This window comes from Mobula birostris, chromosome 1 (genome assembly GCF_030028105.1).
Source record: "Mobula birostris isolate sMobBir1 chromosome 1, sMobBir1.hap1, whole genome shotgun sequence".
Lineage (NCBI taxonomy): Eukaryota > Metazoa > Chordata > Chondrichthyes > Myliobatiformes > Myliobatidae > Mobula > Mobula birostris.
In genome coordinates this window covers 190,336,317-190,362,749 of record NC_092370.1, presented here as the reverse complement: position 1 = coordinate 190,362,749, position 26,433 = coordinate 190,336,317, and the positions used below count along the sequence as shown (strand labels likewise).

At 40.8% G+C, this 26,433-nt stretch overlaps 1 protein-coding gene across 1 annotated transcript in view; it reads left to right on the top strand.

Annotated features, from left to right (window-relative positions):
• Nucleotides 1–19,292, top strand: part of brms1la (BRMS1 like transcriptional repressor a) — a 65,396-nt gene extending 46,104 nt beyond the window's left edge. The window contains exons 5-10 of the mRNA XM_072267645.1: nt 3,514–3,610; nt 7,822–7,911; nt 8,269–8,333; nt 16,224–16,263; nt 16,354–16,480; nt 17,542–19,292. Coding sequence (XP_072123746.1) covers nt 3,514–3,610; nt 7,822–7,911; nt 8,269–8,333; nt 16,224–16,263; nt 16,354–16,480; nt 17,542–17,659 — 537 coding nt within the window. The 3' untranslated portion in view covers nt 17,660–19,292. The remainder of the gene's footprint in view (nt 1–3,513; nt 3,611–7,821; nt 7,912–8,268; nt 8,334–16,223; nt 16,264–16,353; nt 16,481–17,541) is intronic.
• The last annotated feature ends 7,141 nt before the right edge of the window (nt 19,293–26,433 follow it).

Genomic DNA, 26,433 nt, shown 5'->3' with positions numbered 1-26,433 from the left:
TCTAATACAACCGCACCTCTTGTTGGGCTATCTAGATATTAGGTTAAGAAACCCTCCTGGATGCTCCTATCAAATTCTGCCCCATCTAAACCTCTGCACTCAGAAAGTCCCAATTTACATTACGGAAGTTGAAGTTCGCCATGACAACAACCCTATTGTTTTTACAACTTGTTGCACCCTTTCTGTTTTTGAGTTCTACCTATATAGTGGACAATTCCCCCATTATGTCCACTCTTAAGTGCAGCTGTGATATTGTCCCTGATTAGTAGTGCAACACCCCTGCTCTCTTCGTTCACCTCCCTCTAACTTTTATAAGACATTGAAACCCTGGGACATGAAGCACCCATTCCTGTCTCTGTAATGGCCACAACATCATAGTTCCAGCTACTGATAGAATTCAATAATATAATACAATTCACCCTGCACTTCGAGGGGGAGAAGCTAAAATCAGATATATCAGTATTACGGTGGAGTAAATGGAACTACAGAGGCATGAGAGAAGTGCTGGCCGAAGTTGATTAAAAGGGGACACAAGCAGGGATTAGATTAGATGAGATTATGAGGACACGCAGTCCTCTTGTATTGTCATTTAGTAATGCATGCATTAAGAAATGATACAATATTCCTCCGGTGTGATATCACAAAAACACAGGACAGGACAGACCAAGACTGAAAAACTAACAAAACCACATAATTATAACATATAGTTATAACAGTGCAACAATACCATAACTTGATGAAGAACAGTCCATGGCACTGTAAAAAGTTCAAAGTTTCTCGAAAGTCCCACATCTCACGCAGACAGGAGAAGGAAGAAAACTCTACCTGCCATGCCTGACCACAGTCCGACTCTGAGCCATCCGAAAACTTCGAGCTCTGATCAGCCCTCCGACACCGAGTACCGAGCACCATCTCTGTCCGAGCGTTTCGACCTCAGCCTCGGTCGCCAGCAGCAGGCAAAGCCGGGGATTTTGGGGCCTATCCTTCGGAGATTCTTGATCGCACAGTAACAACAGCAGCGAACCAGGCATTCCAGAAATTTCTCCAGATGTTCCTCTGCTCCTCACGTCTGTCTTCATCAAATCAGAATTGTCCATGGCCCCTATTTAACAGATACGATATCATTTTTCATCGGAGAGCTGTGTGCTGCCATCTTCTCCTGCTGCCTATGCTGATATGGGGAGAACACAATGGCTGGAGTTTCTGGGAACCATTCAGAAGGCACAGGATCAATTTATACCAAAGAAATAGTAGTATTCTAAAGGGAGGATGAGGCAAATGTGGCTGACAGGCAAAAGGAATACTAAAAAATCAAGCAAAAATTAGTGGGAAACTTTTAAAAACCAAGAGAAGGCAACCAAAAGAGCAATAAGAAAAGATAAAATATGAAGATAAGCTAGCCAAAGATATAAAAGAGAATACCAAAAGTTTTTCCATATAAATAAGGAGTAAAAGAGAGGTAAGAATGGATATTGGACTGTTGGAAAATTATGCTGGAGAAGAGGTGGTGGTGTACAAAGAAATGGCAGAGGAACGTGGTGAGAACTTTGCATCGGTCTTCACTGTGGAAAATACCAACAGTATGCCAGAAATTTGAGCGTGTCGAGGGGCAGAAGTGGATGTAGTTGCCATTACTAAGAAGGTGCTTGAGAAGCTAAAAAGTCTGAAGGTAGATTAGTCATCTGGGTCAGAACGTTCTGAAAAAGGTAGCTGAAGAGATTATGGAGGCACTAACAATGATCTTTCAAGAATGACGTGACTCTGGAATGGTTCCGAAGGACAGGAAAATTGCAAATGTCACTCCACTCTTCAAGAAGGAGCCACAAATCGTAAAACTTGAAGAAAGGAAATTATAGGCCAGTTAGCCTGATTTTGTTGGTTCGAAAGGTGTTGGAATCAATTATTAAGGATGATATTTGGGGGTACTTGGAAGGACTTAAAAAATAGGCTGAAGTCAGCATGGTTTCCTTAAGGGGAAATCTTGCTTGGTAAATCTGTTTTGAAGAAATAACAGGCAGCAGAGACAAAGGAGAGTCAGTAGATGTTGTTTACTTGGATTTTCAGAAGGCCTTTAACATGGTGCCACACATGAGGCTGCTGAACAAGTTATCCCATGGTATTACAGTAAAGCATAGATAGAAGATTGAATGACTGGCAGAAGGCAAAGAGTGGGAATAAAGGAGGCCTTTTCTGGTTGGCTGCCGGTGACTTGTGGTGTTCCGCAGGAATCTGTTTGGGACCGCTTCTTTTCACGTTATATGTCAATGATTTGGATGACAGAATTGAAGGTTTTGTGGCTAATTTTGTGGACCATACAAACATAGATGGTAGGGTAGGTAGTGTTGAGAAAGCAGGGAATCTGCAGAAGAACTTGAACAGACTCGGAGAATGGGCAAAGACGTGACGGATGGAATACAGTGTAGGGAATTGTATGGTCATGCACTTTGGAAGAAGGAATAAAGCATAGACTATTTTCTAAGTGGGGAGAAAATTCAGAAATCAGAGGTGCAAAGGGACTTAGAAGTCCTTGTGCAGAATTCCCTGTATGTTAACTTGCAGGTTGAGTTGGCAGTAGGGAATACAAATGCTATGTTAGCACTTATTTTGAGGGATCTGGAATATAAAAGCAAGGATATGATGCTAAGGTTTTATAAGGCATCAGTCAGATCACACTCTGAGTATTGTGGGAAATTTTGGGTCCCTCATCTAAGAAAGGATGTACTGGCATTGGAGAGGGTCCAGAGGAGGTTTATAAGAATGATCCTGGGAGTGAACGGGTTAATGTATAAGGAGTTGCTTAATGGCTCTGGACCTATACTCGTTGGAGTTTATAAGAATGAGGGGGGATCTAACTGAAATCTATTGAATATTGAAAGACCTAGATAGAGTGGCTGTGCAGAGGATGTTTCCTACGGTGAAGAAATCTGGGACCGGGGGCATAGTCTCAGAATACAAAGATGTCCCTTTAGAACAGAGAAGAGGATGAATTTCTTTAGCCAGAGGGTAGTAAATCTGTGGAATTCATTGCCAAAGATGTGGAAGCCAAGTCATTGGGTATATTCAATGCGGAAGATGAAAGGTTCTTGATTTGTAAAGACATCAAAGGTTATGGGGAGATGGCAGGAGAATGGGGTTGAGAAAGATAAATTTTCCATGAATGAAATGGCAGAGCAGACTCGGAGGTCTGAAAGGCCTAATTCTGCTCTTGTGTCTTATGTTGTTATGGTCTTGCATAGGAATTCACTCCTGGTTCACTCCATCCCAAGCATCATCAGGCCTAACTCCTTCTCATTGTTTGGTCACATAACGTAAAACTTGCACCTCCCTATTTGATAATATTATGTACTGCTTTAATAACATAGGTTGGAATAGTTCAAAAAGGTCTATCGCTATTTCAGCATAATAAATACCAGCCTATGTATGCACATCCTGAAAGTAAATGAAAGGTGAAAAATAGTTATGTATTAAATAAAATCATTGTGAATATCACATATATATTGTTTTGCTTCCTAGAGTGAGAAGTTGCTTCTGTATGATACTGTACAGAGTGAACTGGAGGAGAGAATACGGAGACTTGAAGAAGATAGGCACAGCATTGATATCACATCAGGTATATCAGCTTTCAATTTAAACTCAATTTATTTAAGCAACACACACAAAATGCTGGTAGAAATCAGCAGGCCAGACAGCATCCATAGGAAGAAGCACAGTTGACGTTTTGGGCCGTGACCCTGTCCTGACGAAGGGTCTCAGCCTGAAGTGTCGACTGTGCATCTTCCTATGGATGCTGTCTGGCCTGCTGTGTTCCACCAGCATTTTATGTGTGTAGCTTGAATTTCCAGCATCTGCAGAATTCCTTGTGTTTGCGTCAATTTATTTAATGCAGGTTTTAAGAACGTAAATATTTAAGTTAATCCTACATCTGAACTCTTGGTTTGTAGCCTTTTAAGTCAAGACACTTGAAACATTCATCCAAGTATCTTTTAAGAAAAAATAGGTTTCTGCTTTCATTATGCCTTCGTACAGCGAATTCTGGTCTCTCTGGTCTTTGCACCTATAACCTAAAATCTATATCTCATAGTTATTGACCTTGCTGCTCTATAATGTAAGGATTCCTATTTTCCTGCCTGTGTTTCTCATAAATTAAAATGTAAAAAATCTCCCCCACAGCTTTGTTCTAAAGGAAATTGTAGACTAGCCAATTTTTCCTGGTAACTAATTTTTTCCTGGCATGGCAACAATCTCATTAATCTCTCTGGCACTCTTTCTCTAGTGCTAACACATTCTTTCTATAATGCGTTGACGTGACTCATACCTAACATAAAACCATGGCCCAACCAGAGTTTTTCATGATTCTAGCACAAACACCATCCCTCTCTCTCCCACCCCGTTATGACTAAAACAGAAAATCAGGTGTCCCATTTGTTGCTTTCTTCATGTCCAGCCACCGTCACTTTTATCAACTGTTCTCCTGAGGTCCCTCTGTTTCTGTACACTTGGTCAATCACTGTCGATTTAGTATTATCTGTAAGCTTCTTTATCACTGCCCATATTTTCAAGTCTCAAGTCATTGATGAAATACCACTAAAAGCAAGGAATCTAGAACTCTCCCTTGCAGTGCCCAGTGCATGTTTCTGCTAGTCTCTGAATTTCATCTGGTTTTCACTTGCAAAAGTTATTTTTCAAAGTACTATTTTTACTTTTTTGGTCATTTTGATTCTTTTGTTTTGGGGGGGTGAGAAAATACACATGAAATAACATGCCAATTTTTCTACAGCCAAATTTCTATAATATTTTTGGTTCCTTTTAATTTGCCAATGTACCCAGCACCCGAGTGCCCTCATTACCATCTCGGGTGACTTCAACCAGGTTACCATGGCTAGAACACTGCCCAACTTCACGCAGTATGTGAGCTGTACAACCAGAGGGGAGAGGACTCTGGATTTGATGTACGCTAACGTTAAGGATGCATACAGCTCCTCTCCCCTCCCCCCACTGGGAAGGTCAGATCACAACCTGGTGCATCTAAAACCCTGCTACGTGCCTCCGGTGAAGAGTAAACCTGCAACCTCGAGGACAGTGAGAAAATGTTCGGAGGAGGCTTATGAGGCGCTCCAGGGTTGTTTTGAGGTGACAGACTGGCAGGCACTCTGTGAGCCACATGGAGAGGATATTGATGGGCTCACAGAGTGCATCACTGATTACATCAACTTCTGTGTGGACTGCAATGTTCCGACAAGAACTGTCCTTTGTTATTCAAATAACAAGCCATGGGTGACAAAGGACATTAAGGACATCCCAAACACTAAAAAGAGGGCGTTTAGAGATGGAAATAGGGAGGAGCTGAGGGCAATACAGAGTGACCTGAAAGCCAGGATCAGGGAGGCTAAAGACAGGTACAGGAGGAAGCTTGAGTGGAAACTCCAGCAGAACAACATGAGAGAGGTCTGGAGGGGGATGAGCACCATCACTGGGTTCTGGCAAACTAGCAACAGAGGAGCGGAAGGCAGTGTGGACAGGGCCAATGAACTTAACCTGTTCTTTAACAGATTTGACAGTGTGGCCCCTGGACATCCCACAAATGAGCCATCTGTTGTCGGCCCCCAACCAACACATATTCCACTCTCCCCTCCTACCCCTCCTCACAGTTCCCCACCCTGTTCTCATGACTATACCCCTTCCCCGCACGAAACCACCACAGTGGGCTTCACAGCTCTACAGGTGAGAAGACAACTGAAACGTCTCAACCCAAGCAAGGCTGCAGGACTGGATGGTGTCAGTACCAGGGTGCTCAAAGCCTGTGCCCCTCAGCTATGTGGAGTACTCCGCCATGTATTCAACCTGAGCCTGAGGCTCCGGAGTGTTCCTGTATTGTGGAAGACGTCCTGCCTTGTCCCTGTGCCAAAGACGCCGCGCCCCAGCGGCCTCAATGACTACAGACCGGTGGCATTGACCTCCCACATCATGAAGACCCTGGAGAGACTTGTTCTGGAGCTGCTCTGGCCTATGGTCAGGCCACCCTTAGATCCCCTCCAGTTCATCTACCAGCCCCGACTAGGAGTTGAGGATGCCATCGTCTTCCTGCTGAACCTTGTCTATGCCCACCTGGACAAGCCAGCGAGCACTGTGAGGGTCATGTTTTTTGACTTCTCCAGTGCGTTCAACACCATCCGCCCTGCTCTGCTGGGGAGAAGCTGACAGCAATGCAGGTGGATGCTTTCCTGGTGTCATAGATTCTTGATTACCTGACTGGCAGACCACAGTATGTGTGCTTGCAACACTGTGTGTCCGACAGAGTGATCAGCAGCACCAGGGCTCCACAGGGGACTGTCTTGTCTCCCTTTCTCTTCACCATTTATACCTCGGACTTCAACTACTGCACAGAGTCTTCAGAAGTTTTCGGATGACTCTGCCATAGTTGGATGTATCAGCAAAGGAGATGAGGCTGAGTACAGGGCTACGATAGGAAACTTTGTCATGTGGTGTGAGCAGAATTATCTGCAGCTTAATGTGAAAAAGACTAAGGAGCTGGTGGTAGACCTGACAAGAGCGAAGGTACCGGTGACCCCTGTTTCCATCCAGGGGTCAGTGTGGACATGGTGGAGGATTACAAATACCTGGGGATAAGAATTGACAATAAACTGGACTGGTCAAAGAACACTGAGGCTGTCTACAAGAAGGGTCAGAGCCGCCTCTATTTCCTGAGGAGACTGAGGTCCTTTAACATCTGCCGGACGATGCTGAGGATGTTCTACGAGTCTGTGGTGGCCAGTGCTATCATGTTTGCTGTTGTGTGCTGGAGCAGCAGGCTGAGGGTAGCAGACACCAACAGAATCAACAAACTCATTCGTAAGGCCAGTGATGTTGTGGGGATGGAACTGGACTCTCTCACGGTGGTGTCTGAAAAGAGGATTCTGTCTTAAGTTGCATGCCATCTTGGTCAATGTCTCCCATCCACTACATAATGTACTGGGTGGGCACAGGAGTACATTCAGCCAGAGACTCATTCCACCGAGGTGCAACACAGAGCGTCATAGGAAGTCATTCCTGCCTGTGGCCATCAAACTTTACAACTCCTCCCTTGGAGGGTCAGACACCCTGAGCCAATAGGCTGGTCCTGGACTTATTTCATAATTTACTGGCATAATTTACATATTACTATTTAACTGTTTATGGTTCTATTACTATTTATTATTTATGGAGCAACTGTAACGAAAACCAATTTCCCCCGGGATTAATAAAGTATGACTATGACTATGTATCACAATGGAGATTCTGCTGATGCAGGTGGGAAAAGAGGGGGAGAGAGAGTAATTGTTGAAGTGTACAGGGTAGCGTCACACTTTTGCCACGGGCTAGATATAGAGGGAGTTGGAGGATTTGTGTGGAAAAGAAAGAATAAATCCCAACTTTTTTATGGACTGGTGGGAAAAGTTCTAGTTTTGAGGACTGTGACTAGCATAATGGGAAATTAATCAGAGGGAGGAACAGTGGATCTCATGAGGCACGTGATGCTTTCCTAGCTGCAGTGTCAACTTCTATATCAGGACCAATAGAATCAGAGGAGTCAACAGGATAAGCAATCACTTGTCTATCCAAGCTGCAGCAACAGTCTTTTACAATTATGAGCAAGGAAGAAAACCAAGTGCTTGATGTTAGAGGAACCAAAAGAAGAAAGAGAAAGAAGATGTGTGAGATTTGGATTACCACCAGGCTAATGAAGAAAAGAAAATGTTCAAACATGATTGCACTTAGAATTTTTCTTCAAATGGTTAATTCTTTTGATTAATTATCCTATACATTATAACTTGTGTCTTTCAGAGTTATGGAATGATGAACTACAATCCAGAAAAAACAAGAGGAAAGATCCATTTAGTCCAGACAAAAAGAAAAAACCCGTAGTTGTCTCTGATATCCTTTTAATTTTTTTGTTCATCTTCACAACAAATCACGTACAACAGAAAAGGTAATGGGGAGATAGGTATAGTAGAGAAATATTTTATTAACTGCCATCACCTTATAGGAACTAGTAACTTTGCAGAGCTTCTTTTGAATTGAATGCATGTAATTTAGTATATTTATTTTGTAGTTATGATCTATGGTATTGGAAATACCAATAAAATCATCTTTGTCTTTTTTAAAAGTAATTATTTTATGTAATATTACCTTGAAAGATTTCTTATTCCAACTATTTGGTGACTGGTTTTGAATATGTTGGAGAAAATTGTGTTAATTTTCAGATTTTGGAAATTTCCTTAACTATCAAACGTCCTTATGTAGTTTACATGTTACAAGACCTTGATATTCTTGAAGACTGGACAACAATTAGGAAAGTATGTTTCAGTATATGATGTGCCCTTGATAGTTTTTTCACTTTGAAAAGTATTAACCTCTACTTCTGAATGACAGGCCATTTAAGCAGGATTTCTTTTTAAACCAGTTATTCTGCGGAAGCTCAGTATGTTGCTATTTTAAACTCAAGACCTGGTGATGTAACTAGAACAGATTGTATAGTGAAAGCATTCTGGAAAAATATTATCTTGTGTGATTCTCTATACAGTTGTTTTATATCTAATTAAATAAGCCATTTATAGAATTACACAGTCAGAATATAGCCCTGCTCCAGATATAGAACTGGTTCTTTTTTTTACAGTAATCCTTAGGTCGAAAAATACACAAAAATCACTTAGTATGGTAACCACATATTCACAGTATTGTAACGAATTTCATCAAAAATGCATAAGACTGAAAAGAAAGAACAATTGCTGTGAAGTGGAGAAAGAGAGAAGAAACTAATTCTGATGTTCATAGGAACGAAACATCTATATATGTGGGACTTTTAAAATTAGCAATATAATAGAAGCCCTTTCATGTATATGGGTGTCCAAAACTTGGGCATTCATAACCCAGAGACAGCCTGTACCATTCAGAATATTTTGCATTAATCATTTAAATTCACTGTTCATTGCAAAATGATGCTCCAGGTGGGAATAAAATAGGACAGTAATATCTTGAGGGATTGAATTGCTGTTGTTGGAGCCAGTGATGCTTGAGCAGTTTAGGGAAAATATCTTCCCAAGCTACTGTCTAGGAACAACACACACAAAATGCTGGAGGCACTCAGCAGGCCAGTCTGCATCTATGGAAAAGAATGACAGTTCATTCTTTTCTGCAGATGCTGTCTGGCCTGCTGAGTTCCTCTAGCATTCTATGTGTGTTGCTCGAATTTCCAGCTTTGTAGATTTTCTTCTGTCTCTCTAGGAACAATATTTTTCTGTATGGTAGATGATTAACACATCTTTTGTGTGGAGCATTGGCTATCGTGAGGCAGCCATAACTGACCTATAGCTATTACCCCAGCAATGCGCATTATACACTAGAGCATTTTAGTAAGTGGAAATTTTATGTGGCTTCAATAAATTATGCCCTAGATACTAATCTTTTTTACTTCTGTCTTAACCATGAACCTTTCTTTGAAGTTTAACCTAATTTCTTAACTTTGTCATAGTTTGTAAAAATCCTTTAATGGAAGAATGCAGTAATATATTCTTTGCTAAATTGTCACAGGCAGAGGGGAGTTGCCAGTCTTTAGGTAGTTTGTTCTAATTTTTTTTTATTGCTAGCATTTATATTTTTAAATATTTTTTCTGTGAATTTGATGTTAAGGTTTCAAATTTTCTATGTGAAGCCTTCAAATTTAAGAAGTCAACATGTATGTACATTGTATGGGCAGTTTATTTGTCTTAGGCGTGGCTTGAATCAAGCACTGTGAGGCAGAGATTTCAAGGGTTTCAAAGAAAGAAGGTGAGAGAGAGAGAGAGAAAGAAAAAGAGAATTAGAAATAATCAGAAAACTGGAAATTTTCTTTATATACTACAAATACTTCTAACTTCTGCTTGATTGAGTAAATTTATTAAGAGAATTATAGATTTATAATAAAAACTGGAAATACCCAGCAGTTTCAGCAGAATTTGCAGATGAAACCTCTGTCTCTGAAGATAGCCACTTTGTGTACTATTTACCTGTGATGGCAAGGCAAGGTCATTTTTGTACTTCACCTATGTCCTGATATTATACTGATGTTGCCCTTATGTGTGTCCCTGATTTGAATGGTTGGAAAAATGAGCTCATAGTCTGGGCATTCTTTTTTTCCATATGCACATGAATGTAATTATGGAGAAAGCTAGAATTAGCACTATGAATGTTTAGGTCTACTGTCAATACTACAGCGTTTTCAAATATATTCTAGCTATAAATTACTTTGTCCCATTTCATTGAAACAACCACAAGGGACGCCAAGATAATGGATTACAAAGTGAAAACATTTTGAAGAATATCAGATATCTGGTAGCATTGCATACCATATTCAGGTGAATATGATGGTGTCTAAAGCTCACAGTGTCAAGCTATGTGCTGGTTGATTTGCTCAAGTTTAAGAAGTCAACATGTATGTACGTTGTATACTTGCTTACCTACTGCCTGTTACCCCGCTGGTGCTTAGGGTAGCAGTGAAGGTCCTCCATCTCTGGTTGTGTTCAGGACTTCCTTCATCGTGTCAGTAGCTTCCTCTTGGTTTTCACTACTGTCAGTCACAAAGTCCCAGTTGGAGACTCAGGAATACCATCACACTTAGATGTAGAAGGATTCTTCATTGTTGTTCCCATAACAATTTTGTTTTACCAGTCAGAGTTGTTAGCCCTGAACTGAGCCCCTGAACCTGGAGATCCTGTACCCTGTGACCTGTTTGGCATGGGTGACCCTATCAAGACCCAAAGCATAAAGTACTGACTCCAGTCAACATAGCTTTCCGGGTCATTGAGGCATACAAGCTTCCAAACCACAACAAGGTTGTGGTCCTCTTGGAGAGTGTACGTTGTATGGGCAGTTTATTTGTCTTTGGCATGGACTGTGAGGCAGAGGTTTCTGGGTACTTGGTACATGATAAAATAGGCAGAAGTCACCTTAGTTTCCTTAAGGGGAAATCTTGGAATTCTTTGTGGAAATAGTAGGCAGGATAGACAAAAGGGAGTCAGTGGATGTTACTTACTTGGATTTTCGGAAGGCCTTTGAGAAGGTGCTACACATAAGTGTTCCTTACCCCCACTTCTGAAAAGTACCTGATTCCAAATTCTGTGGAGAGACTCTGTACTGTGATGGGTCGTTCTACAAGTACCTGCTCAAATTTGGAGGGGTGAAATATCCAAAAACATTCTAGTACAATAAACTATGATGAAAGATAATCAAACTATTAAATTAAGAACATATAGAACATAGAATAGTACAGCACAGTACAGGCCCTTCGGCCCACAATGTTGTGCCGACCCTCAAACCCTGCCTCCCATATAAGCCCCCACCTTAGATTCCTCCATATACCTGTCTAATAGTCTCTTAAACTTCACTAGTGTATCTACCTCCACCACTGACTCAGGCAGTGAATTCCACGCACCAACCACTCTCTGAGTAAAAATCCTTCCTCTAATATCCCCCTTGAACTTCCACCCCTTTCCTTAAAGCCATGTCCTCTTGTATTGAGCAGTGGTGCCCTGGGGAAGAGGTGCTGGCTATCCACTCTATCTATTCCTCTTATTATCTTGTACACCTCTATCATGTCTCCTCTCATCCTCCTTCTCTCCAAAGAGTAAAGCCCTAGCTCCCTTAATCTCTGATCATAATGCATACTTTCTAAACCAGGCAGCATCCTGGTAAATCTCTGTACCCTTTCCAATGCTTCCACATCCTTCCTGTAGTGAGGTGACCGGAACTGGACACAGTACTCCAAGTGTGGCCTAACCAGAGTTTTATAGAGCTGCATCATTACATCGCGACTCTTAAACTCTATCCCTCGACTTATGAAAGCTAACACCACATAAGCTTTCTTAACTACCCTATCCACCTGTGAGGCAACTTTCAGGGATCTGTGGACATGTACCCCGAGATCCCTCTGCTCCTCCACACTACCAAGTATCCTGCCATTTACTTTGTACTCTGCCTTGGAGTTTGTCCTTCCAAAGTGTACCACCTCACATTTCTCCGGGTTGAACGCCATCTGCCACTTCTCAGCCCACTTCTGCATCCTATCAATGTCTCTCTGCAATCTTTGACAATCCTCTACACTATCTACAACACCACCAACCTTTGTGTCATCTGCAAACTTGCCAACCCACCCTTCTACCCCCACATCCAGGTCGTTAATAAAAATCACGAAAAATAGAGGTCCCAGAACAGATCCTTGTGGGACACCACTAGTCACAATCCTCCAATCTGAATGTACTCCCTCCACCACCACCCTCTGCCTTCTGCAGGCAAGCCAATTCTGAATCCACCTGGCCAAACTTCCCTGGATCCCATGCCTTCTAACTTTCTGAATAAGCCTACCGTGTGGAACCTTGTCAAATGCCTTACTAAAATCCATATAGATCACATCCACTGCACTACCCTCATCTATATTCCTGGTCACCTCCTCAAAGAACTCTATCAGGCTTGTTAGACACGATCTGCCCTTCACAAAGCCATGCTGACTGTCCCTGATCAGACCATGATTCTCTAAATGCCTATAGATCCTATCTCTAAGAATCTTTTCCAACAGCTTTCCCACCACAGACATAAGGCTCACTGGTCTATAATTACCCGGACTATCCCTACTACCTTTTTTGAACAAGGGGTCAACATTCGCCTCCCTCCAATCCTCCGATACCATTCCCGTGGACAACGAGGACATAAAGATCCTAGCCAGAGGCTCAGCAATCTCTTCTCTCACCTCGTGGAGCAGCCTGGGCAAATATTCTGTCAGGCCCTGGGGACTTATTTGTCCTAATGTATTTTAACAACTCCAACACCTCCTCTCCCTTAATATCAACATGCTCCAGAACATCAACCTCACTCATATTGTCCTCACCATCATCAGGTTCCCTCTCATTGGTGAATACCGGAGAAGTATTCATTGAGGACCTTGCTCACTTCCACAGCTTCCAGGCACATCTTCCCACCTTTATCTCTAATCGATCCTACCTTCACTCCTGTCATCCTTTTTTTCTTCACATAATTGAAGAACGCCTTGGGATTTTCCTTTACCCTACTCGCCAAGGCCTTCTCATGCCCCCTTCTTGCTCTCCTCAGCCCCTTCTTAAGCTCCTTTCTTGCTTCCCTATATTCCTCAATAGACCCATCTGATCCTTGCTTCCTAAACCTCATGTATGCTGCTTTCTTCCAACTGACTAGAATTTTCCACCTCACTTGTCACCCATGGTTCCTTCACCCTACCATTCTTTATCTTCCTCACCGGGACAAATTTATCCCTTACATCCCGCCAGAGATCTCTAAACATCGACCACATGTCCATAGTACATTTCCCTGCAAAAACATCATCCCAATTCACACCCGCAAGTTCTAGCCTTACAGCCTCATAATTTGCCTTTCCCCAATTAAAAATTTTCCTGTCCTCTTTGATTCTATCCTTTTCCATGATAATTATAAAGGCCAGGGAGCGGTGGTCACTGTCCCCCAGATGCTCACCCACTGAGAGATCTGCGACCTGACCTGGTTCATTACCTAGTACTAGTTCTAGTATGGTATTCCCCCTGGTCAGCCTGTTCACATACTGTGACAGGAATCCATCCTGGACACACTTAACAAATTCTGCCCCATCTAAACCCTTGGGACTAATCAGGTGCCAATCAATATTAGGGAAGTTAAAGTCACCCATGATAACAACCCTGTTATTTTTGCACCTTTCCAAAATCTGCCTCCCAATCTGCTCCTCTGTATCTCTGCTGCTACCAGGGGGCCTATAGAATACCCCTAGTAGAGTAACTGCTCTCTTCCTGTTCCTGACTTACACCCATATTGACTCAAAAGAGGATCCTGCTACATTACCCACCCTTTCTGTAGCTGTAATAGTATCCCTGACCAGTAATGCCACCCCTCCTCCCCTTTTTCCGCCCTCTCTATCCCTTTTAAAGCACTGAAATCCAGGAATATTGAGAATCCATTCCTGCCCTGGTGCTAGCCAAGTCTCTGTAATGGCCACCACATCATATTTCCATGTATGTATCCAAGCTCTCAGTTCATCACCTTTGTTCCTGATGCTTCTTGCATTGAGGTACACACATTTCAGCCCTTCTCCCTTACTGTCTTTACACCGTTTATTCTGCTTCGCTTTTCTCAAAGCCTCTCTGTATGTTAGATCTGGTTTTACTCCATGCATTTCTTTCACTGCTCTATTGCTCTGGGTCCCATCCCTCTCGCAAATTAGTTTAAACCCTCCCGAACCATGCTAGCAAACCTACCTGCAAGGATATTGCTCCCCCTCGGGTTCAGGTGCAACCCATCCAATCTGTACAGGTCCCACCTTCCCCAGAAGAGATCCCAATGATCTAAAAATCTAAAACCCTGCTCCCTGCACCAACTCCTCAGCCACGCATTCAACTGCCATCTCCTCCAATTCTTACCATCTCTGTCACGTAGCACTGGCAGCAATCCTGAGAACGTCACCCTTGAGGTCCTGTTCTTCAGCCTTCTGCCTAATTCCCGAAACTCACACTTCAGGACCTCATCCCTCTTCCTGCCTATGTCATTGGTCCCAACATGTATCACGACTTCTGGTTGCTTTCCCTCTCGTACCAGGATGTCGTGCACCCGGTCAGTGACATCCCGGACCCTGGCACCTGGGAGGCAACAGACCATACGGGTGTCCTTCTCATGTCCACAAAATCTCCTGTCTGCTCCCCTGACTATAGAGTCTCCAATAACGACAGCTCTCCTCTTCTCCGTCCCACCCTTCTGCACCACAGGGTCGGACTCAGTGCTGGAGGCCCTGCCACCGTGGCTCACACCTGGTCGGTCGTCCCCGCCAACAGTATCCAGGATGGTAAACTTATTATTCAGGGGAATGGCTACAGGGGTGCTCTGCACTACCTATCTGCTCACCTTCGCTTTCCCCCCTCTGACTGTCACCCAACGACCTGCTTCTGGCAGCCTAGGTGTGACTACCTCCCTGTAGCTCTCATCTATGACTGCCTCATTCTCCCTTGTGAGTCGAAGGTCATCCAGCTGCTGCTCCAGATTCCTTACACGGTCTTCCAGATCGCCCAGCCGTATGCACTTCTGGCAGATGTGACTCTGCGGGAGAGGGGAGTTCCCCCAAGACTGCCACATCTCACATCTCATCAACGTCTCAGGGGACATTGTAAAAACTAACTGTGAGCTAGCTTGTCCTCCGCCTCTTCTCGTCGAAGCCTCTCGAGTCAAAGCTTCACTCCTTCACTGGCCCACTCAGGCACTGGCCGCTTCGCTTGAGCTATCCCTCTACTTATCTGTTTGAGCTTTTCAAAATGTTTGGTCACCTGACCCCGACTGCACAATCAGCTGCTTTCTGCTGAGTCTGAGCTATTCAAATCTTGATTGTCTAATCAACGTCTTTTTTAATTTTAAAAAAGTAATTAAAATGTTTAATATTTTACACAGCTTTTGACTAAACAAAATTAAGTCTAAAATACAATAACTTGCCTTAATCTATTGCAACTGTTCTCTATTGATTTCTCGGGAGGAGTGTTCCTTGCACATGTTCCTCAGATAAGAGGAAAGAGACTGCAGATGCTGGGATCTGCAACATAAAAACAAACTGCTGGAGAAAGTGGAGGCTGCATCTGTGGAGGCAAAGCCATAGCTGACTTTTAGAGATGACACCCTGTGCTTATGTAGTATCTGAACTTGAAATGCCATTGATTCCGTTTCCTCCACAGATACAGCCTAATTCTCTTGAGTTCCTTCAGCATTTTTTTGCTTTATCAATTTATCAATGTGAGTGCTGTCAAATCACTATCACTCTGTGTTCCACCATGGTACTTCATATGAAGTCCAGTACCAAAATGTAGTTGAGAAATTGAACAATTCGTGTCCCCATACTCAGTGATCTAAGTTTTCAATCATAAAGACAGGGAACTCCCAAGTGAAACTGTTGACTGTGGCTCCTAATAAAAATAAGTTTTCTTTTTTGCTGTTCATCTGGAGGCATTTTTCACATTTCTTTTTTTATCTTTCTATTAACTATTATAATGCATTACAAAGTTAAAACTTTTTCATTATGGAATAATCAGTTTTTTAAATTAGTAAATTCTAATTACCATTCATGAAATAAATCATTCAGATTTCTCTTATTCAGACTTGATTTGCAGCTCTTGAAATTATAGGAATATAATTTAATGTATTGATTCTTACCTTCTCAGGCAATGGCAACACTTGGGCCACACAGAGTAAAGACAGATGGTGAGTAAAAGTGTGAAATCTTAATTAAGCTTTGGTATGTTTCATAGTGGTCATGCAAATGTATTTACTTGCTTTTTATTTCAACCTCAGCATCCGCCAAGACAGAGAAACAGCTTCACAGTGCCAGATCAGAAGATGGCAGGTTACTTTACGATGGGGAGTGGTACAGCCGTGGGCAGACTATATGTATTGACAAGAAAGATGAATATCCTATAAGGCAATTATATATTTTTTCCTCAAATTATTGAAGTCTTCACTTGCATATTGATTTACAGTTACTCAAGTAGATTACTGATTGACTACATAATTCAGAAACTGGGAGTGTGGTGCTGCATTAAAGAACACAAATTTAAAGAAGTGTTACTTTTGAAATCAGTTTCATTGTTTTATTTTTACTTTTATATGTTTCTTGATGTTTTAATTAATTTCAAAGGCCTAATCCAGTTTTGGTGTTTAACTTAATGATGTGGAAGAATTATGATTGTACTCTGAATTGCATTTCCTTACAGTGTTACTGAATTCTCAATCTCAGTTACAATTCCGTGGGGAAATGCTAAACAGAAAGCCAGGAGCATGCCTCCATGTGGTGGATGGAGTAAGATGCAGTTTAATGCAACTTTTCTGTATTAACCATAGATAGAACTGACGAAAGTTCTCCAAATAATTTTTATGTTTGCGATTGCTGGTTTAGTTGGGACAAATGAAGAAGAATAGTTGATAACAAACTTGGGAAGAAAACAATGATTTTTAAACCCAACTTCATTTTACTCTGACCTTTCTTTGGAAGTAGCTATTGAAGTTTTGGGATTTATCTCCTGTAACATTTTAGGTTTCCTGATTAAGTTATTCAAGTGAATCTTTAATATGTGGCTTTTGATAGCAATTCATTAGGCTGTCAATTTTGGCTTTTTTAATTAGCTGAAGTTCTAATCTGGGGAGATTCTCCACCCATTTGTCTTCCAAAGAGAAATGGAAAAGAATTAGGAATACATTGTCAAAAACAGTGGAAGTCTGACTTGTTACAAATGTGATTATATCTGATTTAACCATGTCTATCTGTCTCTCACCCTCTCACCCCCTCTATTGCTCTATGACTTTTAACTTCTCATCCTCTATTTAAGCAAATTTCAGGTGAATGCATTTTTTTTTGTCTTTTGATATGCAACAACATAATTTTGATGCCTGCAATCAAAGTAACTAATCATATCAGAATGCATTGAAAACTTGTAAGAATATATTCCGAATTAAGAAAATAACCTAGATATCTGTCTTTTTTAGTGCCACAATAACAACCATCAACAATGATGAAGTTTGGTTTAAGAGAACAGACAGCAGCAAGTCAAAACTTTACATTTCTCAGCTGCAAAAAGGAAAATACACCATCAAACATATGTAGCTTCATAATTTTTGTGTCAGATATTTTTTTTAAATGAGCTTTTTTTATATGTACAACAATGAAGGTGCTTTGACATCGGAATTATTGATAATGAAATACAGTTAATTCAATTTATTGAAATATTTGGCTATTAAATGTGTTTAGTCGTAATTGGCAAGGAAAGTTACTTGAATGAAAATACTTTATATAATGTCACTTTACTGGTTTACTATTTTTCATTGTGCATTTTCTACTTTACTCATTATGAAAACCATGATATTTTTGTTTATGAACTGTATACTGTTGAAATCTATCCCTCCCCTTTGCCATTTGGTTCAAATGAGTGGATGGACTTTGTCAATTTTGTGACGTCTGCCTCAAGGTGCTTGATTCAAGCCATGCCTAAGACACATAAACTGCCCAAACAATGGACATGCACATTGACTTCTTAAATTTGAGAGAATCAACCAGCACGTAGTTTGACATTGTGTTTCCTGACACATATTCTGTGAGCTTCTGACACCATCATATTCATCTAAATGTGGTATCCAATGCTACCAGATAAAATATCTGCTATTCTTCAAAACGTTTCCATTTTGTAATCCAGTATCTTGGTGCCCATTGTGGTTGTTTCTGTGGAATGGAACAAAATATTATATACCTAGAATAAATTTGAAAATGCTGTAATATTGACAGTAGACCTAAAGTATAGAATGTTTAAAAGAAAATTAGTCATTTCACTTTCACATCTGAATCTTGAGGTTTGCAAATGTAAATACAAGTGGTCCATTTGGTTGTCACCTGAACATGAAGACTTTACATAATTGAATTGCTTAGATTATTATAATGATTTTTGACATAAGCACTTTTGCTAATGCTAACCTTGGTTGATTGCATTATGTTTTTAAACAGGTGATGCAATTAAATGTATGGACTCTAATTTTATGAAACTAGACTGAACTTGTTGCCTTCTGTTTTGTATAAAGGCAGTGAAATTGAGTAAAAGACTTATTTTGGAATGTGGTTTCATATAAATAATTTTAGTTAAATGAATAATTGGTATGTGATGTTAGAAGTTCTGTAATTTTTGCTGGATGGTACATTCTAGAACATCTGGTGAATTTAGAAAGGCTCTTTACAGATGTAATGTGTCGAGCACAGTGTGAATATTGGAATAGAGCAATTTATGATATGATATGGCTTATTTCAATTATTCTCTCAGTCCATACAGTATATCATACATTTAACAAATTATGTTTCATACCAAGATAATTACTGATTCGGTAACAAACTCTTGTCTTTATAAATATATCATGGCTTCTAATGAATGTTACCTTTTTTTGGATACGCATTTGAATAAAATGAACACAAAGTTGTATTAGCCAAATACAAATCACTCTTGAATAGTCAATATAGCCATTTCATTTCCTTTTAGGCAGGGTGTTGGCTTGCTGGTTTGAGAAGCACCTGGATTTGATTCTATGTAATGTTGTATCATGAATTTACAACTTGTATACATTCCTTGGTTTGTGTGCCTGTTGGGATGGTAATTATTTTGCATGAAGATTTTTTTTTAATTTGCAAATGATCATGAACAGACGTTTTGTTATAAACTATGTGAATCATACCAATAAAAGCATTTTTTCAGATTGTCCTTTTTGAAACCACCTTTCTATGAAGGCAAAGGTCTTTTAAGGGATTCTAGTAACTAATACTTTTCAAAATCTAGCCTTTACTTACCAATACTAAAACTCTGATGCTTGTCCTGATGTGCATGAAATCACTCCTGTGCTTATTGACTTGCCCTGATTTATCAGTTCAGGAACTGTTACAGGGAAAAGAAAAGCTTGAACAGTGAGTTCTAGTGATTAGGATCTTGGTATCTGAAAGTACAAATATGAATGGTGGACCTTTTTGTTAATAATTACAGAATATATATATTGCTGGCAACTGTCCATTCAGAACTGTGTGTAAAAACTGAAGTCCATCCACTGAGGTATAACTACAATGTTGGTGAACCATAAATTTTATAAACTTGAGAGTAATTAATAGTGGGTGGCAATTTACAGTCTAGTAATTCATTTTAGTATTTCAGAAAGAGGCCCTCTTACAAATCAGTATTAAAATATAAGTTGCTTTTGTACAGTATGTTTTATTGTTACTTATATTAAAGTAGCAATGGATGGGTAACACCAAAGAGGAAGTGCTCAGAACTGCAAGATCATATTAATTATGCTACTATTCAGCTGTACATGAAGTCTTAAAGGAGTCGTATTTAAAAACATACATCATTTCACCAGCTTGTATCCCCCTAAATTATATTTTAATTGAATTAGGTGTAATAAAATGACACTGTCCATGAGAGAAAAACAATCAGCAAATCACTTTAATGGTTACCCATTGTCATTGCAAATTAAACAAACCATATTTGGTTGACCTATATCGGCATCTTTAGCTATTTTTTTTTGTGCTGGCTACTTTCCTAGCAGTTGCTTTCTGCTGCTTATGGTTATTATTGCAAATTTTAGTTTTGATTGAGGTGTTGGTTGTCAGAACTGAAGCATTTTACTGGAGACGTTGTAGCCAGCCTCTGGTAATAGGTTTGAACAAACAATTTCTCTTTTAAAAAAAAATAAATGCCTGACTTCTTTCTATGAAACGCACACAAAATGCTGGAGGAACTCAACAGGCCAGGCAGCATCTATGGAAATGAATAAATTTGCTGGAGTTGTCAATTGTGTCCAGTGCTCCCAATGCAGCCTGTCTACATTGGTGAGATGATTTCTATCTAAATTGGGGGACTGCTTCGTTGAGCATCTCTGCTCCGTCTATGAAAAGCAGAATTTCCCAGTGGCCAAACATTTTAATTCTGATTCCCATTCCTGTTCCGTCATGTTGGTCCATGGCCTCATGTGCTCCTCTGGTTTTTAAAAAAAGATTACCTTCCCCCTCCCCTCATCTTCTATTCCTAGTTTTGGCCTCTTGTCTCTCCTCACCTGCCTATCACCTCCCCTTGGGTCCCCTCTTCATTCCCCTTCCCCTATGGTCCACTCTCCTCTCCTATCAGATTCCTTCCTCTCCAGCCTTTTATCTTTCCTACTCATCTGGCTTCACCTATCACTTTCTAGCTCTCCTCCCCCGCCCCCCCCACCACCACCTTATTTCCTCTCTTCCTTTCCAATCCTGAAGAAGGGTACCTGTATTGATCCAGACAACTGACTGTTTATTAATTTCCATAGATGCTGCCTGACCTGTTGAGTTCATCCAGCATTTTGTATGTGTTGCTTTGGATTTCCCACATCTGCAGATTTTCTCATGTTTATTCTTTCTATGAAAGTGCAAAACCTTCATAAACCTTTTGGTGGCACTAAAATCTGATGGGAATGAAGATGTAGGTGACAAATAATTTGTCTTTTTTAGAATAATTAATATGCAGATTCTGCAGTCACTTTTGAAAAATATTGAGCAAGAACAATTTTTTTTCCAAAAATTGTAATGGGAAAGGTTGCTTGGTGGCTTCTCAATATTCAATATAGGTTCACATGAGAATAAATAGGAGCTGAAGACGGATGATTTTGTGCACTATTGCAGACACTACCATGAAACGCAGTTGACTGTTTTCAAAAGACACTAAATATCTAAGTTAATTCAAGTATTTGCAGGTACAAAATTATAATTACCTCGGAAACTGGATAAGTATTTGATATTTATTTCCATCTTAAGGGTTCAAAAGATGAGCAAAGAATATTTGCAATATTTCTAATTTTGGACATTTTTATTTGTAACTATGAAAATAAAATTCTCTTAATGATTATGAGCTAAATCAAAAATAGGTGTTAATTGAAAAACTAACCAAAGTAATATAGTCTGACCTAATTCATCTTTCCCCTAGTTTTTCAATCTAAATTTATCATAAAATCAGGCATTTCTCAGCTCATACACAAAATAACCCAAAAATGAGTACAAAGCTTGATAATGTGAGTAGTGGCTTCAGAGTATAATGCAAAAAAAGTCTTTCATATTAAAATGATTTAATATTTCAATGTTACTCTTCTAAAGCAAGGTTACAAGGGGAAACTTTAGTTGTTATATTCTATGTCTCATTTTACATATTAGAAAATCTAATGTGTATGCTGTATTCTCAGATCCTCTCTCCCAGTGTCAGTAAATTGTTCTTTGAAAATAAAGACATTAATAACATCAACTACACCGGAATAGTACCATGTATAATATTAAATCCCAGCAAATTCTTAATAACATTTTCCTTATCATCTCAATAATGAATACGTGTTTCTAAATGGTTGCAATAATAATAAATGCTTGTTAATATTACAAGATACCATTTATGGATATGGAATTAAGTGGAAATTATGAATCTCAGAATGCAATATTTTCTAAAGTATATTTCACTTTGAAAGAGCATTAGTAGCCAAATTTGGATAGTACTGGCTCAGTCCACCTGCCGGAGTAGCTTCGTGCAGCCCACCCATGTAATTACAATGAATCAAGCATCTCACTGCCCTTATGCACTGAGTTCAAAACATGCTCTTAATGGCAACATGGCCATGTGATGCAGTAAGGAGGCCTTTCCATCAAAATATCCCTGCTTACTAAAGTTGGGGGGCATTAACAGACTGCATTAGCTATCAATTATCTTTTTAAAAATGACATTTAAAGCCATTTAAAATATAAAAGTTGTTAAAACTATCACTGTAGTGGGCTATGTTTCAAATAATGATGACCGTAAGGCATAGGAGCAGAATTAGGTCATTTAGCCCATCAAGACTGCTTTGCCATTCTATCATAGGTGTTTTATTTTCCCTGTCAATCCCATTCACTTGCCTTCTCCCTGCAGTAATTGAAACATTTACTAATTAAGACACTTATACTTACCTATCAACCTTCACTTTAAATATATGCAAAGACATGGCATCACAGCTGTCTGTAGGAATGAATTCTGCAGATTTACCACTCCCTAATGCAACTCCTAATCTCTGACCTAAAAGGACGTCCTTCTATACTGAGGATGTGCACTCAGGTCCTAGACTCCCCCACTGTAGGAAATATCCTCTCTACATCCACTCTTTCTAGGCCTTGTAACAACTGGTAGGTTTCAATGAGATCCCCCTCCCACCCCATTCTTCCAAGCTCCAGTGATAACAGGCTCTGAGCCATCACACACTCTTCATACACTAACTCTTTCATTCCATGGATCATTCTTGTGAATCTCCTCTGCACCCTCTCCAATGCCTGCACCTCCTTTCTTAGATAAGTGTCCCAGAACTGCTCATAATGCTCCAAATGCAGTCTGACCAATACCACATGAAGCATCAGAATTACAGCTTTGGTTTTGGATTCTAGTTCTTTTGAAATTAAGTTCAAGTTTATTGTCATTCAATGACAATGTGTACCACCAAATGTAATAAAATGAAATAAAATTCCCCTTGGGTCAAGATACACAACACAGTACATATTACTTTGTGTGTTATGTGTGAGCTATATTCCCACAAATAATAAGATGCATTTATAACATGTTAAAAAGTAAACAGCATAATGCTACTGGCACTTCATACATGAAGAGACCTGGGTGGTAGCTGGGAATTAAATAGTTTCATAGCCTGAGGAAGAAGCTGTTTCATTTTCTAACACTCCCCATCCCAATGCTATGGTACCTCCTGCCTAATAGTAGGGAGTCGAAGATATTGTTGTAATTTCTCATTGACAATGCTAAGTGCCCTGCATACATAGAAACATAGAAAATAGGTGCAGGAGTAGGCCATTCGGCCCTTTGAGCCTGCACCGCCATTTATTATGATCATGGCTGATCATCCAACTCAGAACCCTGCCCCAGCCTTCCCTCCATACCCCCTGACCCCCGTAGCCACAAGGGCCATATCTAACTCCCTCTTAAATATAGCCAATAAACTGGCCTCAACTGTTTCCTGTGGCAGAGAATTTCACAGATTCACCACTCTCTGTGTGAAGAAGTTTTTCCTAATCTCGGTCCTAAAAGGCTTCCCCTCTATCCTCAAACTGTGGCCCCTTGTTCTGGACTTCCCCAACATCGGGAACAATCTTCCTGCATCTAGCCTGTCCAATCCCTTTAGGATCTTATACGTTTCAATCAGATCCCCCCTCAATCTTCTAAATTCCAACGAGTACAAGCCCAGTTCATCCAGTCTTTCTTCATATGAAAGTCCTGCCATCCCAGGAATCAATCTGGTGAACCTTCTTTTTACTCCCTCTATGGCAAGGATGTCTTTCCTCAGATTAGGGGACCAAAACTGCACACAATACTCCAGGTGTGGTCTCACCAAGGCCTTGTACACCTGCAGTGGTACCTCCCTGCTCCTGTACTCGAATCCTCTCGCTGTGGTCTAAGGTAATTATGCCACTAGGCATGGGGGATTGGTGCTATTGATGTCACTGCACTGTGGCCCACCCAAACTCCATAATTTTAAGTGTTTTCTCTAGCTCCTAACAGTCTCTCAATGGTCACAGTCTCCCTCGTTATTGCCAATTCATTTCTGATTCTAGCCCTCCTCAATGATTGTTGTGTGTTCCTTCTAAAATGTGTGAAATTAATTTGTTTTCCCTCAGGCTACAATTTTTAAAATCTTTTATAAAATGTCCTCAATATCCTGGCTTCATCCTGAATTCCTCTTATTTCCAACGTTCCTCCATTGTTCTCTCTTGACTGGAAAGTCTGCAATCCTGCACCACCTCCCCATCCCCCCCCCGCCCCCTGCCAGGATGCTTCTGCAGATTGGCACCGGTCTTCTCCCCCTTCTGCTTCAGAAACACCAGGGAGAAGTTGGACCAATGGAGTGCTAGAATTAGAGGGCAAAGGGAGAAAGCATTTGAGGACGTAGCACTCCTGATAAATATCTCGAATGGGTGAAAGAGAGATCTCAATGATCCTCTCAACAGTCCTCCCAATCCTTTATCGGATCTTGCAATTCCCATACCAGATGGTGATGCAGCCTGTCAGGACATTCTCAATGATGCCTCTATAATAATTGGTTAGAATGGTGGGAAGGGGTGTCTCTGCTTGCCTCAATTTCCTCAGGAAGTGAAGATGCTGCTGGGCTTTCTTCACTAAAGAGGTGGCATTGAGGGACCTGCTGAGATTGTCCATTACGTGCACTCCCAGAAACTTGCTGCTCCTAATTCTCTCAATGGAGGAGCTGTTTATGTGCAGTGTGGAGCGGTCAGTTTGCACCTTCCTAAAGTCTACAATCATCTCTTTAGTCTTTAGTCTTGTCTATGTTGTGCTTGCACCATTCTACCATCTACTCCATCTCCTCTACGCTGTCTTGACGTCGTTGTAAGTGAGGTCAACCACTGTTGTGTCATCAGTGAACTTGATTCGATTTGAACTGGATCTAGCAGTACAGTCATGCATCGGCAGTGTGAACAGCAGCATACTGAGTACACACCTCTAGAGAGGACCGTCGCTCAGCATAAAGGCGCTAGAGACGTTGATGCCAATAAGGGCTGTTGGGGATCATTTTGTCAAGCATCTCTGGTCCATCCACAAAGAGTGAAATGTCCTGGTGGCCAACCACTTTAATTCCTATCCCTGTTCCCAGTCCAACATGTCAGTCCACGGCCTCATCTTTTGCCATGATGAGGCCGCTCTCTGGGTGGAGGAGCAACACCCCACATCCTGTCTAGGTAGCCTCCAATTTGTTGAAAGGAGCATTGATTTCTCCTTCAAGTAGAATCTCCCCTTCTTCCCTCTTCTATTCCCCACTTTGGCCTCTAAGATCTTCTCCTCTTCTGCCTATCACCTCCCTCTAGTGCCCCTCATCCTTCCCTTTCTGCTATGGTTCACACTCCTATCGGATTCCCTCTTCTCCAGCCTTTTAACTTCCCCACACACCTGGCTTCACCTATCATCTTCTAGCTAGTCCTCCTTCTCCTCCACCCACCTTTTATTCTGGAGCCTTTCCCCTTCCTTTCCAGTCCTGAAGAAGGGTCTTGCCCAAAACATTGATTGTTTATTCATTTCCATAAATGCTGCCAGACCTGCTGAGCTCCTCCAGCATTTTATATGTATTGCTAAGGACTGACTGTAGTTTTTCTGTCAAAAAGTCCAAAATCCTGTTACAGGGAGAGGTGTTGAGAACCAATAAGGTCAATTAACCCACCAGCTTCTAAGGCTATGATGAAATGAACGCTAACATTGTACTTGTCTTACAACCAACTCAACCTGCACTAGGGCTCCCAAGTCCATTTGTACCTCTGATTTCTGAATTCACTCCCTGTTAAGAGAGAAATCTATGCCTTTGTTCCTTCTAGCAAATTGCAAGACCATACACTTCCCAACTCTGTATTCCATGTGCATTTACTTGCCCATTCTCCTGAACTTTCCAAATCCTTCTGCAGATTCCTACTTTCTCAACACTACCTGCCTTTCCACCTGTTTTGTATCATAGAACCTAAAGTCATACAGCATAGAAACAGGACCTTTGCCCCATATAGTCCGTGCTGAACTATTTTTCTGCCAGATCTATTGACCCACACCTAGACCATAGCTTACCATTCCCCTCCCATTCATGCACGTATCCAAACTTAAATGTTGAAATTGACACCGCTTCCACCATTTCTGCTGGAAGCCCATTCCACACTCTCACCACCCTCTGAGTGAAGAATTTCTTCCTCATGTTCCCCTTAAACATTTTGGCTTTCACCCTTAACCCATTACCTCTGGTTCTATTCTCACCCAACTCCAGTGCAAAAAACCTGTTTGCATTTACCCTATCTAATACCACTCATAATTTTATAATACC